This window comes from Phyllostomus hastatus, unplaced genomic scaffold, assembly GCF_019186645.2.
Source record: "Phyllostomus hastatus isolate PE091 unplaced genomic scaffold, TTU_PhHast_1.1 phas_scaffold_1066, whole genome shotgun sequence".
Classification (NCBI taxonomy): domain Eukaryota; kingdom Metazoa; phylum Chordata; class Mammalia; order Chiroptera; family Phyllostomidae; genus Phyllostomus; species Phyllostomus hastatus.
This window is the reverse complement of record NW_025334004.1, coordinates 7,515,899-7,535,339: the sequence shown is the minus strand read 5'-3', so window position 1 is coordinate 7,535,339 and position 19,441 is coordinate 7,515,899. Positions and strand designations below refer to the sequence as shown.

At 43.7% G+C, this 19,441-nt stretch overlaps 1 protein-coding gene across 4 annotated transcripts in view; it reads left to right on the top strand.

Annotated features, from left to right (window-relative positions):
- The window catches only part of MYOF (myoferlin), a 148,379-nt gene that overhangs the window by 12,495 nt on the left and 116,443 nt on the right, over positions 1 to 19,441 (top strand). For all 4 annotated transcript variants that reach the window (XM_045853995.1, XM_045853994.1, XM_045853997.1 and 1 more), the window contains exons 2-3: positions 5,416 to 5,471; positions 9,358 to 9,449. In XM_045853995.1, coding sequence (XP_045709951.1) covers positions 5,416 to 5,471; positions 9,358 to 9,449 — 148 coding nt within the window. The remainder of the gene's footprint in view (positions 1 to 5,415; positions 5,472 to 9,357; positions 9,450 to 19,441) is intronic.

Below are 19,441 nucleotides of genomic sequence, written 5' to 3'. Positions count from 1 at the left end.
TCTCTGGGGAGCTGTATGAAATGGAATGTATTTATAGGAAGAAGGGTGTAAGGGAGCTATTCACAACAAAAAAGAAAAGATTATTTTGAGGTGCAGAAATCTTTTCTTTGAGATAAGAGAAGCAGAAGGGTTTTTAACAGGAAGAGTGCCTCTTCTTTGGGGAGAAGCAGGGGATGGATCTTCTTTGGGGCCCACATGACAGATTGCTAGTGCTTGACCAGACACGCCAGACTGGTTGATTAAGCTTATGTTTCTGGGAGAGGTTGAAACTGCAGTTCCATCAGGTATTAAATCTAGGTTTGGTGTCAGGGGTTTTCAGCATGAGTGATGCCGTTTTGGGCCTGTGGTTTTCCTCTTGAACACCTCCTAGCTCTATGACATTAGCCAATTTACCTAATCATTTCAGGCTTGCTTTGCTCATTTGCAGACTGCAGATAATAACGGAGTTTACCACTTAGGATTGTTAGGAGGATTAAATGAAATAAGTGAAGGATTTACTGCATGTCTGGTTGGAAGTGAGCGCCCCCTATAGGGCAGTGCCATTAGCATGAACGTTGTGTGCCAGCGGCAGGAAGTTCCGCTTGAATAGTCTCACCTGGTTTGTGGTCAACCTACATCTGCCTGGACTCAAACAGTCCTCTTTGTTCTCAGTGCACTACCGAGTCATGTGTTCAGGAACATATGCTGGAAGAGTTGTTGGGCAGCTTGATTTTTTTTTTTTTTGCTAGATTATGAACTTTTGATGTTATAAAGTCTGGTTTCTAACACCCTCTTTCCTAAGTGGCTTGTACCAGCCAAATGAACCTTAGCCTGGCATTCACGGCTTCACAGTGTGACCATAACCTTTCCACACTGCCTGGTTGCCTCTATTCCCCTCCACGTCCCTTGGTTCCAGCCAGCTGGGCTGTGCAGTGTCCCCAGACGTGACCTGTTCTCTCCACCTCCATGGCTGACCTGCCCACTCTATTTCCCTCCACCTGGAGTGACATTTTCTTCCCAGCTCCACATTTAATCCATCCTTGTCCTTTGATTCCCAGCTCAGCCTCTGCTTTCTCTGGGAGCCCACAGCCTAACTTCACCTCCCCTTCTTCTGAATTTGTGTTTTCGTCTGTATCCCTCTGATGACAACTGAAGCCTTTTGTCTGTATCAGTCACCTGGCCACAACTACATCCCCACTGGACCACCTGAGGGCAGAAACTTTGTCTTGAGTATCTTTGTATCTCCCACAGTGTCCAGCTCACTTGTCACATGGCAAGTGATATTTCAAAGATATTTGTTGGATGGAAGATTGAAGATGTGAATTAAGGTTTGTAAGAACTTACTCACTGGATCATGCCCATGGGCTGAGCTATGAGGTCCCTTAGTCTGGCCTGGCCTGGCCAGACATTATTCCCATTACTGACTCTCATGTAAGAGGGTCATGGGAAATGTTGGAAACTCCATCAAGAGAATGAAACAGGCAAGAGCACAGTGGGGCTTTTTGCTACTTGGTGAAAACATGCATAAGGATTTGTGTGGTTCCCCGATTCAGTAGCTCATCCACCCCATCCGTGACCATTTCAAGACCAGGAATTATCTTACGCTCTTTTGTTTCCCCAATTACTAGCAGGCAGTAGGTGCTTAATAAATGTTTGAAAAATGAATGAATAAAAAAGGAACCTTTTTCACACTCTTCAACTGCTGACCCTGGATCACTCCTGTCCCTACAGAGGGTGGGAGGGTCAGTAATAACAGCCCCAGCATCAAGAGAGCCTTGCAATGCTGCTTCTCCTACTGAGATTCCCAGGTCAGTAACCAGGCTTGGGATTCAATTTGGATGAGCAAGTGGTGCCTCTTTCCACAATCTCTCTGGCAACTTTGCTCCTGCCTAGCTCCCTGCCTGGATTCTTGGGGAGTGAAATTTGGCTTCAGTACCATCCTTCAGTGACTCGAGCAGCACCACGAGCCCCTGTGCCCAATTTCTGAAAATTATTTGCTGCCTTCTCCTTGCTTTACTTACTTACTGGGTTCTCTTGCAATAGCCTGTCTTTTCTCTTAAAGGTCTGCTATGGTCTCAGGGTCCAGATTCATTCCTTCCTGACACGATTCTCTAACCACCCAGCCCTGGTTATGGCAGCAAGGGCAGTGGTGAGTGGAGGGAGATTAACAGTCTCATTTCATACTGTAGAAAGCAGGAATTCCTAACCTTTGTCAAGTTCACTACCTCATTTGAGAATCTGATGAGAGCAATAAACTCTCTCCCCGAAAAACTTACAGGTGTAGTTAATATTTTGTGTGTTGGAGCAAAAAGTCTTAGAGAGTCTCAGAATGCCCTGAAACCTGACTTTGGACTTCCCCATGGCCATTGCCCAGGATGCCAAACCCCTCACACATATGATAGTTATGTACCTTCTTCTCTCCCATAGTTCTTATTATGAGTTTATTGAGTTCTTACTATGTGACAATTCACTCAGTCATTCATTTACCAATAGTTTATTGAGAAACTATTTTATACCAGGCATCACTTTTTGTACTGAGAATACAACAGTGATTTAAAAAAATACAATTCTTTCCTGAGTTTATAGCACATTCATTAATTAAGTAATTACAGTTATGTATAGTAAACTAGGCATTAAAATCAGTACTTTGAATGAATGTTTCATTTTATGCGTCTTCTTTATTCAATGTTTCTGGCAGCTTCCGTGAGTCACTGTGATGTGGTAGCAAACACTCCCTCAGGTCTGGAGCCAAAAAGATGTAGGTTCAGATTCTGCTGTGTTTTCTTGTTTGCTCTATGACCTCAGACAAGTGAACCAGCTTCTCTCAATTCCTTGTCTGTAAAATGAGGACCTTGCAGGGTCGTCTTAAGGAGTTAGAGACATGCAGTAGGAAGCACAGCCTGGCACCTGTCGGTGGTTGTTTAGAGGAAGCTGCTGTAATTGTGGGTAAGAAGCCATTTCGTCCAGCTCTGTCAGTTTAAAAATCCTTTGCACGGACCCTGTTTCTCTCAAGTACACTTCTGGTACTGTAACCAGAGAGGAAGATTGAGAGGTTTCTGTCGGATGAGGGGAGGGGTGAGTGGGCCCAACAGGGAAGTGTGGGAGAGGAAATCAGGACAGCTGCCGGGTGACGTCAGGGTCAGATCGAGCGAGGGGCTGTGGAGGCCGCATAGAAAGACCACAGTCAGAGCTAAGTTGTGTAGGTCTAGGCACAAGCTGATGAGTAGGGTCATGCTGCAGTTTGGAAAGGGAAGCCAGCGAGGCTGTGGGAGCCCACTCAAGTGGAAAAATTCATGCTTAGCAGAGGGAGGGTTATGATTCATGACTTTGCTATGCTGAGGTCTTGGAAGAATGAGGTGGTTAGTCCCACTGCTGGTGTGTGTTGGGAGCCTTATCAGAGTGGCATTCGGCTTAACGAAACATGCTACCTCCTACATTTCATGTTAGTAGAGGGGAAGCTGAGGAATGGTTCAAAGTGGGGCCACCAATGGGAGACTGCCCGGGTTCAAAACCCAGCCCTGCTACTTACTAACTGGGTGACTCTGAATGCATTACTCAGCTTCTCAGTCTCCTTGGCTGTGAAAGGGGGATGAAGATAATCATACATACCTCCTAGGGTTCTAAAGAAGAATAGTAAGCAATAGAAAATACATGTATTGGTCTCCTCCAACCCCATTCCTGGCACAGAGCTCCAAAAACCCTTGTGATTCCCTAGGTGATTAAAGCATAAAGCATATCTTGTCCTGATAGCTGGTCTTTGACCCTGTCCCTGGCACAGGACTCCTAAAACCCTTGCAAATTCCTAAAAAGCAGTAGGAGCATCTTTTGTTCTCATGAGGCAACTCCGGGTGGACTCCTGGGGGAGGGCAGGTCACCAGAAAGACCAAGCCAGAATAAGAAGCCTGGAATGTTCATCCCAACCCCCCACTCCTCTGGTTGGAGAGGGGATGAAAATGGAGTTAATAATTGATCATGCTTACCTGATGAAGCCTTCATAAAGTCCCAAAAGTATGGGGTTTGGAGACCTTCCAGGTAAGGGTACACATCCACACAGTGGGAGGGTGGTGCACCCTAACTCCAATGTGGGCAGAAGCTCGGGACCCGCCCCCACCAGGCCTTGCTCTATGTTTCTCACCCGGCTCTTGGTCTGTATCCTTTATTACAGCCTTTAATACATGGGTAAACATGAGTGATTTCCTGAGTTCTGTGGTGTGCTCTAGAAGAGTAATTGAACTCAGGAAGGGGTCACAAAAACCTCAGATTGATTGCCAGACTGTCAGAATGTCAGAAGCACAGGTGACAACCTGACTTTGCTTTTGGTGTCTGACCTTGGAGGGGTGGCATTCTTGTGGGATTGAACCCTTAACCAGTGAACCCTGATGCTATCTCAGGGTCACAATGCATTTAAATTTTATAACACTTCCTGGTGTCCCAGAAAATTGCTGGGTGGGGGACTCCCTGCCCTACCCCACTCCTGCCCCCAGCCATACATGTTTTGTGTAATAACACTTCCTGGTGTCCCAGAAAATTGCTGGGTGGGGGACTCCCTGCCCTACCCTACTCCTGCCCCCAGCCATACATGTGGTGTTTTGTGTAATAGTAAAAGACATGCAAGAGAAAAAACCTCGGTTTTCTGAAAACAGATGAGCTAATGCTTACAAAGCATTTTGTGCTCAAACATTAACTTTTATTTTGGTAAGGATCTGGAGACTTAGAGGCCTAATAGAAGCCCCTGCTCTGTGGACTTTGATCCGAGAAAACTTAGGTGGACTTAGGAGGGTGTACTAGACAGTAGTCTTTGACACAGAGAAAGAAGATCTTGTGTCCTCAGAAAAGGTGGGCCGGGGTAAAGGAAACCCCCAGCTCTCTGTCGCTCCTTGAAAGAGTTTATGCATGAATTACTTTGTGCAGAGGCCTGTGGGAGGAAGTCCAGCTTAATCTGTAAACTGCGTTGAGGTCTTATTACAGGCAGAGGCACCACGGGCTTCAGAGCTGAAATTCCAGGTCTGCTGGGGCACCCCTGCCGCAGGCGAGCTCGGCCACAGTTCTTAACTCCTTTGAGTCTCCGTGTCCTCACTTATAAAATGGTGCCACGGGTGCGCCAAAGGTTAGCTTTGTTGGCTTCTTTCTACAAAAAAGCTGGAGACACAGAGGCCCTGGGTAATCGTGGTCTGCGGGAGAGGCAGGGGATCATGGTATTTCCATGATTTTAAGCTGCCCATCCCTAGATTTAAGTGTAGGAAAAACGTTTTAGACCAAAAAAATGCTGTTCAGTTTGGAATGCTTTGATTCAGACAGCCCCTAGCTAGGCAGAGGACAGGGAAATGCAGGCACATCGTGGGCCCTTGGGGGAAATGCTCTTTGAGTGAACTAAGGAATGGTATGTGCTCTATAAATATTTCTAATTGATTGATATCTCTTATTTTTTATTTGCAGATGAGAAAAAGAAAACAAAAAAAGTTGATAATGAACTCAATCCTGTCTGGAATGAGGTGACTTCATTTTTGTTTTTTAACTTTGTTTCAATGGATAAGCTATATCTGATTGTCCCATCTTTGGTGAGAGGTGAACTCTCCCCTTTGGAAGGAGAATCACTGCATTTCGCCCCTGCCCCTTCCATCCCCCTCTGTGGCCATGGAGACTGCGATGCAGTTCAAGGAGATGTAACACAGTGACATCTCCTGTACAGTAGAGGTGTGGCGAGTGGAGCCTGGATGACAGTGAAGAAGGTTGGACTCGAGCCTGCAACAACCTTGAGCTTGCGCTGTAACCTTGGTCCAGTCGTGTTGCCAATGCAGGCACATCTGTAGAGCAAGTGGTGGTATTAGATCATCTCCAGAGTCCCACAGGGAAAGCTCCATAATTAAAAACATGTCTGCATGTGACTAATCAAGAGTGTATCACATGATAGTTTGTCTGTCTGGCTGAGTCAAGACATTTACTGTTTTTATGTTGATAAAATAATACATATTTAATGTAGAAATTTTGAAAACTTTAGATCAGCATAAAAAATTACCTTTGGTTCCACTATCCAGAAGCAACTGCTGTTAACATCTGGGGTGTATGAAGAAATTCTTATTGAGGACTTCTGGCAAGATGGAGGCATAGGTGAATGCACTGTACCTCCACGCACAACCAAGATTAGAACAACAACAATTTAGAGGCAGAATAACACCCAGAACAGAGAGAGAATTTATCTGAATGGAAGTCAGACAGCCAAGAAGTTGAAGTAGGCCCGTTCATCCAGACCAGTAGGAGGGGTGGAGAGGAGCAGCCGGCACGGGTCGCAGCTCGTGGAGAGCAGGGAGAACTGGGCACATAAGGCAACCGGGAGCGCATAAGCCATCTGGGGCGCACAAGATCGCAGCGGGTGGACCCTGAGTATGCAAGCGGCAGCCGGTGGACCCAGTGAGGCGGCGATTGTGGACCAGGTAGAGCGCACAACCCAGTATCCCAGAGAAGGGACTGAGGTCCCAGGAGAACGGAGCTACTGCCATTATACCCTCCCGCCCCTGCCCCCGCCCCCACATATAACGTTTCACAATCTAGTGACTGGGGTGCCCAGCCCTGGTGAACCCCTAAGGCTCCGCCCCTCACCCTAATGGGAGCGACCAGACCAAAAAAAAAAAGAGAGGGAGAGACATGTCTCAAACAGAAGAACAGATCAATGCCCAGGACTCATCCTTTTGAACAACCAAGAGATAGCCAATCTATCATATGCACAGTTCAAAACACTGGTGATCAGGAAGCTCACAGAATTGGTTGATTTTGGGTGCAAATTAGATGAAAAAATGCAGGTTACCATAAAAGAGATGAAGGAAGATGCACGGAGAACCAATAGTGAAGGGAAGGAAACTGGGACTCAAAACAATAGAGTGGACCAGATAGAAGAAAGAAACAACCAAACAGGAAAGAATGGAGAAATAAGAATTCAAAAAAATGAGGAGAAGCTTAGGAACCTCCAGGACATCTTTAAATGTTCCAACATCCAAATTATAGGGGTACCAGAAGGGGAAGAAGAAAAGCAACAGATTGAACACGTATTTGAACAAATAATAAAGGAGAACTTCCCCATTCTGGCAAAGGAAATAGACTTCCAGGAAGTCCAGGAAGCTCAGAGAGCCCCAAAGAAGTTGGACCCAAGAAGAAACACACCAAGGCACATCATAATTACATTAGCCAAGGTAAAAATAAAGGAGAGAATCCTAGAAGCAGCAAGAGATAAGGGGACAGTCACCTACAAAGGAGTTCCCATCAGACTGTCAGCTGATTTGTCAAAAGAGACCTTACAGGCAAGAAGGGGCTGAAAAGAAGTATTCCAAGTCATGAGAGACAAGGACCTATATCCCAGATTGCTCTATCCAGCAAAGCTTTCATTTAGAATGGAAGGGCAGATAAAGTGCTTCTCAGATAAGGTCAAGTTAAAGGAGTTCATCATCACCAAGCCTTATTTTATGAAATGTTAAAGGGACTTATCTAAGAAAAGAAGATAAAGAAAAAACATGTATAGTAAAAGGACAGCAAACTCACAATTATTAACAACCACACCTACAGCAAAACCAAAAGAAACTAAGCCAACAACTAGAACAGGAACAGAACCACAGAAATGGAGATCACATGGAGGGTTAGCAACAGGGGAGTGGGAGGAGGAGAGAGGGGGAAAAGGTACAGAGAATAAGTAGCATAGATTGTAGGTTGAAAATAGATAGGGGGAGGGTGAGAATAGTATGAGAAATGTAGAAGCTAAAGAACTTATAAGTATGACAGATGGACATGACTAAAGAGAGGGATATGGGTGGGAGAGGGTGTACAGAGTGGAGGGGAGTGAAGGGGGGAAAATGGGACAACTGTAATAGCATAATCAATAAAATATATTAAAAAAGAGAAATGCTTATTGAGTGAATATATTTAATAAAATTTGATGTCTTAAAATTAGCAAATTAGCTATATAAAAATAGGAAGCAAGTACAGTTTCCTATTCTTTTTTTTTTGCTATTATATCCTGAGCACATACACATCATTTCATTCAAAAGCATTTTTAATGATGATGTAATATGGTATTGAAGGGATATAATGAAATTTATTTACCACCTCTGCTGGTGTTTAATATATTTAAAGATGTGAAAATTTGAATTCTTTCCACTGAGTAGGATTTTCCTGTGCTAAGTTTTGAAAAGTTGGTCATCGGGCCCATTACTTTTTCCAAAAGCCAGTCACACCTCCCTGGATAAGTGCAGTGATAAATGTCTTTGATATTTTCACTGAGTCTGGAGACTGTGAAGACCCCTCCCAACTAGTTTCAACATCTCTATAAGATAAAGACCACACCTTCTCACTTAAGGTAAAAACAAAAAACTTCCTAATGCCTTTCTGAAAAGCCCTTACACAGAGCTCCAGGGATCAAATAAAAGTACATGAATGTGCACATTTAGTGCTTCGGGCTTTTCAGGAATCCTAGCAAGTGTCTTCCTATCAGAGGTCCGTGCACATGGCCGACAGCTGAGAGGTGTGTGATCATGTGAGCAGGTGTGCCCTCCATGGGCATCATCCTCACCCCATTTTGTTTCCATCAGGTTTCCCCCCTCATATTGCAAAAGGATTTATCAGGCAACCTTTCGAACTGCAGTTTTATAACTGAAATCTAACCGAACGAAGTGCCAACCCCACACCTATTAGGATTAGTGAGCATGTTCTCATATGAACTATGAGACAATTCTCCATCCACTCCAGACCTGTTACACAGAATTAAGTTGTCAGTAGACACTGTGTTAAGTCATTTATTGAACAATCAATCAAAGGCATCAGTGGTTCTATGTTGATTTTTTTTTTTTTTAACATTTGTCATCAGGCAGCAATTTGTTGCATTAAGATGAAGGTCTCATCTGACTATAGCACTAACCACCGTGGGACTCAAATGAGGGATCAGTGCATTTTGGAAAGTGTTTTCTAGAGTATTCATCTCTTGCATAATAATATGTTTAGGAAGAGCAAGTAATTTAAAAATAACCATTGAAGAAAACGTTTTCATGCATACGTTTTGTTTTATTCTCACTATAAGCGTGGTAGGTGTTCAGCTCTCTGATCATGGGAGAGAGGTTGGTGATTGGTCCAATGCCACAGAGCCTGGCAAATGGGAATCGAGGAGCTGTCTCCAGGTCCTTCCAGGCTAAGTCTGGTTTATTTTCCCACAATGCTCAGCAGCCTCCAAGTTTAGAATTTAATTTATCAGTTAATCACTTCCATCTAATTATAGAATTGAGTAGTTTGAAGGATTGTCATTGGTGAAGCTAATAACCCAACTTTCAGTGTTAGTACATTTCATTGTATTTCCTGATCCTTTTAACTTTTGTTTTGTTTTCATAACCTTTCTTTGGACAGATTTTGGAGTTTGACTTGAGAGGTGTGCCACTGGACTTTTCATCTTCCCTTGGAATTGTTGTGAAGGATTTTGAGACAATAGGACAAAATAAGTAAGTTGATTTCAACTGTTTTTCTCATTTTACATATTATCATACTATCATTTATTTTGTTGAAGGAATGCATTTTTAATAACATTTTACAATACTTCCAATATGATTATACTTTAATTCCATATCATACCCCACTTCTGAGCCAATATCAGGTGTGGTTAATCAACCACAGTGCTCTTACCCAGATTTATATATTCCTAAGAGGCTGCAAACACTAAGCCAACACTAGTCTTTCCAATATGGCCCGTAGGGTGAAGCCTGTTTACACCCCAGAAACTTCTTTGTTAATTGCATATACTCATTTCCTACCTCTGGTGGTTTATCTGAATTGCAGCTATATTGGACAAAAGCAAAATAATTTCTTTTTCTGATTATGTGTAACCTATACACATCTCATGGGAGTTATACTTCCAGCCCCACTTCCATTTTAATGTCTTATTGGCCGTTGAAACCCAACAGATCTAGACCAGGTTCGTTGTCTTACTGCCTCCACCAATTTCCACTAGGCAAGGTTATGATGGTGCACGATGGTGGCACCGAGGATTATCCCCTGGGTGAAGCTGGGGATTTTCCAAATAGTCTTTGTGGGACAGCATGACCTCAGTAAATTCACCCCAGTCCTTGATCTGGACTTGGGCCCTACACAGACTCAGAACCCAGTCTTAAGTGAACAGTTCAAACCAACCTAGCTCGCAAGAACCAGTGCTTAATACCAAGTTACTTACCTGTTATTTTCCAATGGAAATAAATGCTTAGGGGAGGGCATTCCTACTCTGATCAGTGAATTCTCCTTTATGTCATACCACATTGGGAAACAAACTACTCTGTAACCTTGATTGTAAGATGTCATTGACCATAAAATATACTATTAAATTAATAACAGTTTCGGGGAGAGAAGGAAACCCTATATTAAGTGCCCATATCAACTGTAAGAAGCATTCCAATATTTAGTAATGTCAATACATTTAAAAATGGCCCTGACTAGTATGGCTCAGTTGGTTGGGCACCGTCCTGCAAAGCAAAAGGCCACTGGTTCAATTCTCAGTAGGGTACATGCCTGAGTTGAAGGTTCGGTCGCTGGTCAGGATACATGTTAAAGGCAACTGATTGATGTATCTCTCACACATTGATGTTTCTCTCCTTCTCCTTCCCATCCACTCTCTCTAAAAAAATAGATTAAGAAATATATGTCTTAGCCTCAGTCACATTTGGTATAATCAGAGGGCTGCAATGAGAACAATAAGTTGAGGTAGGGTGACCATAGGCCCAGATTTCCTTGGGACAGTCCTGGTGTATTGTCCCAGCCCAATAATTAGTAATGCCCTTTATGCTGTCAACAGTGGCTTGGTTTGGCCAGTAAATTAGATGGTCCCCCTAATCTCTGGGGTCTTTTGCTTAATGGCTTCAGACTAAGAAAGCCTGGACAGACATCTATCCCCTGGGCAGTGCTTTGATAGGTACTGCCCATGTTCACCTTTGATAAGATCCTTTTTCTCATGCTCTGCTGCTGACAAATGCTCCTTGTGACTGATGCATTTTTTTTCTCAAGTTATATAAATACATTATGGCAAGTTCTGGTCCCACTCTCTTGGGCAGAAAACCATTCTAGTTTTTTAAGGCTATGCTGTATATCTCAGCTTTGATCCAATTATATGAGTCTATCCACCACCCCAATTCCCCAAGGACAGCTTTTTCCCCATGTTTCTAAGTTCTTGGAAAGTGGGTGTTCAAGCCTCACTATAGCCTCATGTTGTTACTAATAATACATATATTCCCTTATCGTCTCTGCTCTCCTCTTTCTGCAAATGGCACCACTATTTATACCTTAGACCAGCCTTCTCCAGCAGAAATACAGTGCAGGCTACATATGTAACTTGAAATTTTCTGGTTACATTTTTCTGAAATTTTTTTGTTTCTATGTGAATAAACAAAAAGAAACAGGTGAAATTAATCTTAGTAATATATTTTATTTAGTATATCCACCATGTTATCATTTCAACATGTGATTAATACTTTAAAGATCATTGAGATGTTCTACATGCATCTTTTTTTTTGAAATCCAGTGTGCATTTCACACTGACAGCCCACCTCATCCGGGTTAGCCACATTTCAAGTGCTCCCTGGCCACGTGTGGCTGGTGGTCACCATGCTGGATAGCACATGCAGTTTCAGACCACTGGGCTCACAGCCTCCGTTCTCTCTTGATCGTCCCCCTTTCACATCCTATCCAGCCTTTTGCCAAATCTTACTTTTTCTTCCTTTCCATTGTTTGCGTCACATGTTTCTCACTCATGGCCACAGCCACCAGCCTTTACCACTTTGTGCCTCATGTAACATAACATGATGACAAAGGCTGGGAGGCTGGCCTTAGAGATCTCATCCAACTTTCACACAAAGTCCTTGCTTTCCTAAAGGTTACATGGTTGAAGGAGGGTCAGAAAACAAACAAGTTCCTGAAGAAGTGTTTAATGGATCAGGTACTGTGAAGTGTTGTAAGCTAAGAAGGAAACTGTGAAGAAAAACAAAGCAGAGTAAAAGGCTAGGGAGGGATTGATGGAGGGGTGGGATCCAGTCTTATATGACATGGTGATGGGGTTATAGTTGAATAGAGACCTACATAAAGACAGCCATGCAGCTGTGTGGGGGGAAAGATTATTTCAGGCACAGAGGACAGCAAGTGCAAAGGCCCTGAGGCAGGAGTGTAGTTGGGGTGCTGGAGACACTGGAGAGTCCAGTCAGGATGGAGCACAGAGAGCAGGAGAGGCTGGGATGGGGGAGGAGAGAGAATTGCAGAGCCACAGCACACATGGCTTCCAGAGCCACCACACAAGCTTTGGATTTCATTCCTCATGGAATGGAAATCCATTAGAGGGTTTTGAGTATGGTCCGACTTATATTTTAAAAGTATCTCTCAGGTTTTCTGTGTGAAGACTGGATGTAGACACCAGGTAGGTGTCTACAGCAAGGAAAACAATACCGAGTGACTCTTACATGTTTACTTTACATTTGGTGAGAACTCAGTGGGTCCTTGGATTACAGCAGTGAAGGAAGAGGACGCATCCCCACCCTAAGACCCCCTTAGCACTTACTTTGGGCATTTGCTGTGTATTTCTGGAGATAGGGTTAATGTGTGGTCTATCTGGTCCGGGACATTTTTCTTTGCAACTTTGAATAAGGGTCCTTCTGAAGTTGCGGGCTCCATGCATCTTGCTGAGACATATTGTGCTCAGGGTCGTGGTGTCTGCTGAGCAGAAAGACAAAGTGAGCAGCTGTTACTATGACCTTGTTATGATGGGAATTTTTAGGCCTAACAAAAAAAGGTAGATTCTAGGCAAAACATGAAGTTGGTCTTCATTACACTTTCAACCTTTCCCTCCCCTTCTTCTGGGAAGTCTTCCTCCCCGCAGCGTCTCCCAGGCACCCAATGCCCCTATTTATGCTCCCGGCTCCCCCTGGGCCTGTCCTGTGGGCCACATGTGCACCATCTGCCAGTTCTTTTCCCCAACAGAGCTTGTCTGTCTTTTGTCGCAGTCTTCGAGGTCCTGCTGGTTGAAAGGAGCTTCCAAGAAACAGATCCGAGTGATGGTGCAATGGCTGCTAATAGTTCACTGTGTTAACTTTGCAGGAACAGTGACTTTGGGACTGAGACCACTGGTGACTTATCTGAAGAAGTGGACAGCATGAGAATTTTGGGTGCTGTGGCAGCATCATTGGGGAAAGTCTTTGGTCTTTTTATTAATTAGGAGATTAGTTCTCTGTCCTAAAGATTTCCTTGCATAGTTGTTTATAGCCTTCCAGTGAAAGGCCAACCCCAGCAGCTCTGGAGTGAGCAGTGTGGATGACGATGCTCTGTGTGGCCTGTCCCCTTACTGTCCTCAGCTGCATGCTTCTCTGCCACCAGCCAGGAGTGATGATCTTTGGCCTTGTTTCCACCAACTAAACAATGCGTAGACCTTGGTCACATTACCTTCCAGAAACAAAATTAAACCCATAGTTGTATTGTTCAAACTATGTGTGTTTTGGCCTTAGATTTTCTGGCTGGCTTTTCTACTAAAGCTTTGACCTTTGAGGATCTGCTCACTGCTCAGGATTGGAATGTTTTCCTCACCTGAAAGCACAGGGAGGGGGCAGAGGATTTTTCTACCAGTTTAAGGAATGTCTTGCCCCTTGACTTTCCTGTTGCTGTGGAGACGGGCTGTGCAAATATGGCTCTTGCGTTTGCTGCTCTGGGGCCCGTAAGCAAGCAAAGCCGGGCTGCCTGGGTTTGCCTGTGCGTCCATGCTGACACCCACAGCGACTGCCCACATCTGAGCCAAGCAAGCACAGTGCCGGTGCGTCAGCAGCGTTCCTTCTCAGGCCCTGGGGGTGGGCTGGGCATTCGGTGCAGACTCTGTTCTTCCTCACTTTATAGTCATCCAACCATAGACTGGATGGCACTGGAGAGAGAACTGGAGAGTCTGGAGACTGGAGAACTGGAGAGTCATAGACTGGAGATAGAAGAGCCAGAGGAGCCTCTTGCTCACATGGTGAACACGGAATGCTATTTTTAGCTGAGATGTCAGAGTGGAAGGGTTTTCTCAGCAGCTGAAGAATGGGAGTTTCCTTGCAGACAGGCAGTGACTGTCCCTCAGTGGGGACTTAGGGATGCCCTTTGAAGGCATTATCCCACCTAATCCTCAGATACCTAGTGAGGCAGGTCCAGGTTTTCCTCAGAGACCAATCTGCTCAAGGTCACATGGCAGATATGTGTCAAAGACAGCACTTCCATGCAGGCCTGTACTTTTGACCTTTACATTATACTGATAACCTCTGACCAGCTACAGGAACCCAAATGTAGGTGGGATGATTATCTTTTTGCTAAAATGGAAGTAATTTTTCTACTTTTGAAAAAAATAAAAATTCAGTATCAATTGGTAGCTCCTCCCTAGGTAAACATTTTTAAAAATAATCTTTATTGTTGTTTTTCCTATTACTATTTAGTCCCCTTATACTCCCCTCCCCCAGCAATCACCACCCTAGGTAAACATTTTAAGCTGGCCTTTTAATACTATTGAATATTACTTATGAAGTGTTACTTACTAATACTATTGAAATGACTTATGCTCCTGCTTATAGTGAGCAAAATAAATTCAGAGAGTATATCTCATCTTCACAATGACATTGAGAAGTAGAGATGAGCCATCAGGCTCAGAAGGGTTGAGGCTGGGACCCTGATCCCTTCGCATCTTGGCCCTGTTGAACTCCACTTGAATTCCTGAGTAAGAACTATCTTTGGGAGCCTGGAAATGTAGAAATGAAAAGTATTTACAAGTGTTCAGGTGTGTGTGGGTGCATGCACATGTGCCAGGGAGGAAAAGGAGATACCAAAGTAGGGCTTTTGCGTTTGCAGTTTCCTCTGCCTGGAAGGCGCTTTCCCTCCAACTGCAACAGATGTAGACTCTTGTCATTCGGCCTCAGCATCTCTGACCACCCACCCTGCCATCGCTCTCCATCTCACTGCTCTGTCTGATTCCCTCTGTGGAAATGGCGGAGCAGGTCCACCTAGGCATGGGGATATTTGGGTCAGGTTTTAGACAAGTACTCAAGGATATGTGTTGGTCCATGCATCTTCTTCATCTAGTTCAGCATTTACCACCATCTAAAATGTTCTTATCAATGTATTTACTCATTTGACCTTTCCCTACTCCACAGCTATTGTGTTTAATGCTTTAACACTAGCACTTAGCCTGGCTCATAGTAGGCTCTCAGCAAATGTTTGTTGAATGGATGAATGAATGAATAAGTGAGTTTATGATACAACCACATGAATGGAATTTAACATTTTTAAAATACCTTGCATCTGACAATTAGCCCACTGATATTGGGCCCTTTATGTGGATTCTGTCCAGCTCAGCCCTCTGGAATAGCTTTCTGGTTCCAACTTGGGTTTAAGCTGCAAAGGAGTCAGAATATAAAGGAGTTGAATCACAAGAGAAACAAACACCTGCTCCAAATCCCCTTTTGTAGGGAGATGTGGAGCTTCTGTCTGACACAACCAAAAACTAGATAAAATATATGTAACGATGGTTCCAGATATTGGACATCCGCAGCACAGGGCACTGATCCCCAGAGAGCGGGGAGATAACTGAGATTAGCCCCGTGTGTGCCCAACTTAGTGCCTATAGAGTGTTTCCAGGCCGCAGTGCAGGGAGAGGGAACTCGGCAGATCCCTCCTGGTCATCTCCCAGAGCTGGGCAGGTGCAGGCAGGAGTCTAGAGGGACACACACACACACACAGGGAGAGAGAGAGAGAATGCGTGCTCCTGATTACAGAGGGTTCTCCCGACGCTTCAGCTGAGTATTAGTCAGTGTAGAAACTGAGGCAGGGAAAAGAACCATCTGAAAGGAGCAGACAGAATAGTCCTTGAAACACACACAGGGCTAAGAATTGTTAGTGCTCCCACCAGCCAGAGTGGAAAAACCTTCTAGTTTATGAGCATTGGGTAGAGTATCCAGAAGGATTTTACTTTAGTCACATGAAGAAAAAAACAGATGTACTATTAACAGATAATATTAATAGTAGGCATGGACTATGAAACATGTATTATAATTATTTCCATCATTCAAGAAGGCAGAAGAATGCTTGAGCATGTTAAGCAGAGACATGGAAGATATAAAAAAGACCCAAATTAAACATCTAGAGATGCAAATTACAATGTCTGAGACAAAATGACCATAATTATCCCTCTAAGAGTTTGTGTTCTAGTACTCATATTTTCCCCTCTATGTGAGTCTACTTGTGCATTCAAAACCACCATCACGCCCCCACATAAATGCAGAGCAAAGTTAGAAGCATCATCTGAGTATAAATCACTGAGCGAGGCATCTGTTCTGCTGTAGAATGAGTAAGAGGGAGCTGCCTAAGACCTACCCACATACCTCAGAAGAAGTTTGCCTCAGCTCCTGAGTGAGAGGAGGTCTGGGCAAGTGGTCAGCTGTATGATTGTGACATGAGTTTGGATCTTGGCTCTTACTGACTCTTAGGTGACTCTTGGCAAGTCTACTCATCTTAATCAGGGGACTTTAATACTTCCTCAGTAAATAGTAGACATAAGAGAAAATTTAAGATTAGAAATGAAAATGTTACTTCAGGTTCCTGAGGAACAATATATTAACCAGTATCTATAGTGAACTTACTATGTACCAGGCATCATGTTAATGCTATTACACACATAATTGCATTTAATTTTGATAATGATGGTGAGACAGACTTATCCCTAACTAATGTATGAGAAACATGTGGCTCAGAGAGGTTCACCAAACTGCTGAAAGTCACCCAGCTCTTTAAGTGGAAGCACATGGATTTAACCTAGTTATGTTAAAGTCCTTTCGCACAGAGCTCAGACTACCCCAGCTTTATTCCGTGTGTGTGTGTGTGTGTGTTTGGGTTGAGGGTCTGGGTGCCAGGATATGAAAGTGAGAGGGGAACAGAACACACACAGATATATACACATGGTGATACTGGGGGCTATAGAAATAGAAAAAGGAAAGGGGCACTCTTGGGTGGTGAAAATACTAACTCCCAGGGCAAAGGCTGTATTTATTTTTTAGTTAGAGAAAAAGACTGATTTGGAATGGAGTTAATTTGGTGGGCTATAGTATGGTATTGCTTATGAGAAATTTTCATCTCCTAGTATGTACACAAAAGACCTCAATTCCAAGCATTTAAGATTTCCATCTCTCCTAGGGATGAGACTCACTTCTGGCATTGCCAGGTGTAAACTTGAGAGCAGTATTTGTTGAGGTGGTCCCCAGGACTTTTCCTTCTCTTGGTGTGGCTGACGAGGAGGGGAGGGCAGCCCACGGCGGAGGCCGGTGTTTCACATGGAGGCAGCTGTTCCACCTGGGGTAGCTTCTCAGGCTGTATGGAAGTCTAAACCAGAAGCAGGTGCCACTGTGGAGTAGGATTCTCAGTTGGGAGTTCTTTTTAGTTTCATACTTTCAATAGAGTGGCAGAGCTATGCAATGACCAGAGTTGGTTTGGGCTGGCTGCCTCTGGGTGTGGGAGAGGCTGAACCCACTGTTTGTGGAGGCCAATTAAGTAGCTCTGCAGTCCAGCTGGCATCTGCTAACCTTTCTTAAGTAAATGTGGGCCACAACCCTGGACAAAGACACCCAGACAGACCACAAGAGAAAGGGGTTTTATAATGACAAGAAGTATAATTATCTTCTAATTGCACTTGGAAGACCATCTCTTAGAAGAGGAAGCTTTATAACCTGTAAATCATTTGTAAGGTCACTGGGCTGATTGTAAGGTCATTAACTGATATATCAGTTAATTTACTTATTCAGCAAATATTTGCTAATGTCTACTGTGTGCCAGACACTGTTCTAGGCACTGGGGGTACCCCCTCCATGCCTTTCATGGGGCTCACATGGGGCTTACATCTGAGTGGAGGGAACAGATGATAAACATAAATCCATATATAGTATATCAGATGATGGTAAGTATGACGAAGAAAAATAAAACAAGGAAATCAAGAAAATGACAAGGTGAGGAGTGTCTGGTTTAGATAGGGTTTTTGTTTTGGGGTCTGTTTCATAATGAACATCTTCTGAGACATACAGCTTTAAAAACTTTATTGAGCCCTGGCTGGGGTATCTCAGTGGATTGAGCATGGGCCTGTGACCCAAAGGGTCACTGGCTCGATTCCCAGTCAGGACACATGCCTGGGTTGTGGGACAGGTCCCCAGTAGAGGGCGCTTGAGAGGCAACCACACATTGATGTTTCTCTCCCTCTCTATCCCTTCCCCTCTCTCTAAAAATAAATAAATAAAATCTCTAAAAACTTCATTCAGTTTCCACTAAAATTGGATTTTATTCAAGCTACAGCTTGAAGTTTATTTCTGGTCTAACCTTGGAAATAGAAATTATTTCTGAATCGATTCTTGGTATATATAGCACTGAGTGTGGGGAGGGAGCTATTTGATGCATGTAAAAGAAAGGACTGGTTTGGAGAACTTTTTGCAAAGTGACTGAATAGAAATGGATGGGTGTAGTCACAAGAGGTTCTTATCTGTTCATTCGTGCCCGCCTCCCCGGGCCCAGACCCTGTGGTTTAGGCTGTGCACGAGTACAGAGCAGCTTTCCCTGCAAGTCCTGGCCTCGAGTCACCTGCTTTTTTTTAGGTTCCTTTTTCTGCAGCAGGGTCTGAAATAACTATAAAAAGTGACTTTTAAGCACTTACCACATTATCCTTTTAATCCTTACAACTGTCCAGGTAAGAAACATCCAAACCTATACAGAATTGTTACGAGTTTATGTGAGCCAAACTGACAACAGTTGCTGGGAAGCAAAATCTCAAGGGACTGGGAAAATGCTCTGGAGAATGGTAATTTTGCAGCTTATTTTATACATTAGAGTAAAAGAAGGAGACATAAGGAGAGTTACATGGAATTCACTGGTGGTAGATTAAGGAGGCAGGAGAAAGCAAAGCTGGGAAATCTCTGGGATTGGATAAAAAGTAAAACAAAAAGACACACGCTTCTTTTACGCTGGTGGGCACAGGATAGTTAATAATTAACATTTACAGCACCCAGAGATGGTATTTGAAAATAAGATACCAATGAGGGGTTCTGTGATCTCCTGCTCTGATGAGGTGGGGTTGTCCTGAAGGGTGGATAAAAGACTATTCTGACATTTAAAAGGCATGTTATCTTAGATGCAAAAAAACAAACAAAACAAAACAAACAGGCTCACCTTAGGTAAAGATTGACCTTTGTCAAGGAATCTACAGGCCAAGGACGTGACTTCCCTCCAAGTCCTAGGACTCACTTTTGATCAGGAGTTTTTATGCTGAGACCATTCAATGTGATTTTTTTCTGTCTCTCAGTTTGTAAGGCCTGCCACCCAGGCTTCCCCTGAACCTGTCAGGTTTAGTATGTGCCTCCCTTTTCTTTCTTTCTTTTTTTTAAATATATTTTATTGATTATTCTATTACAATTGACCCATT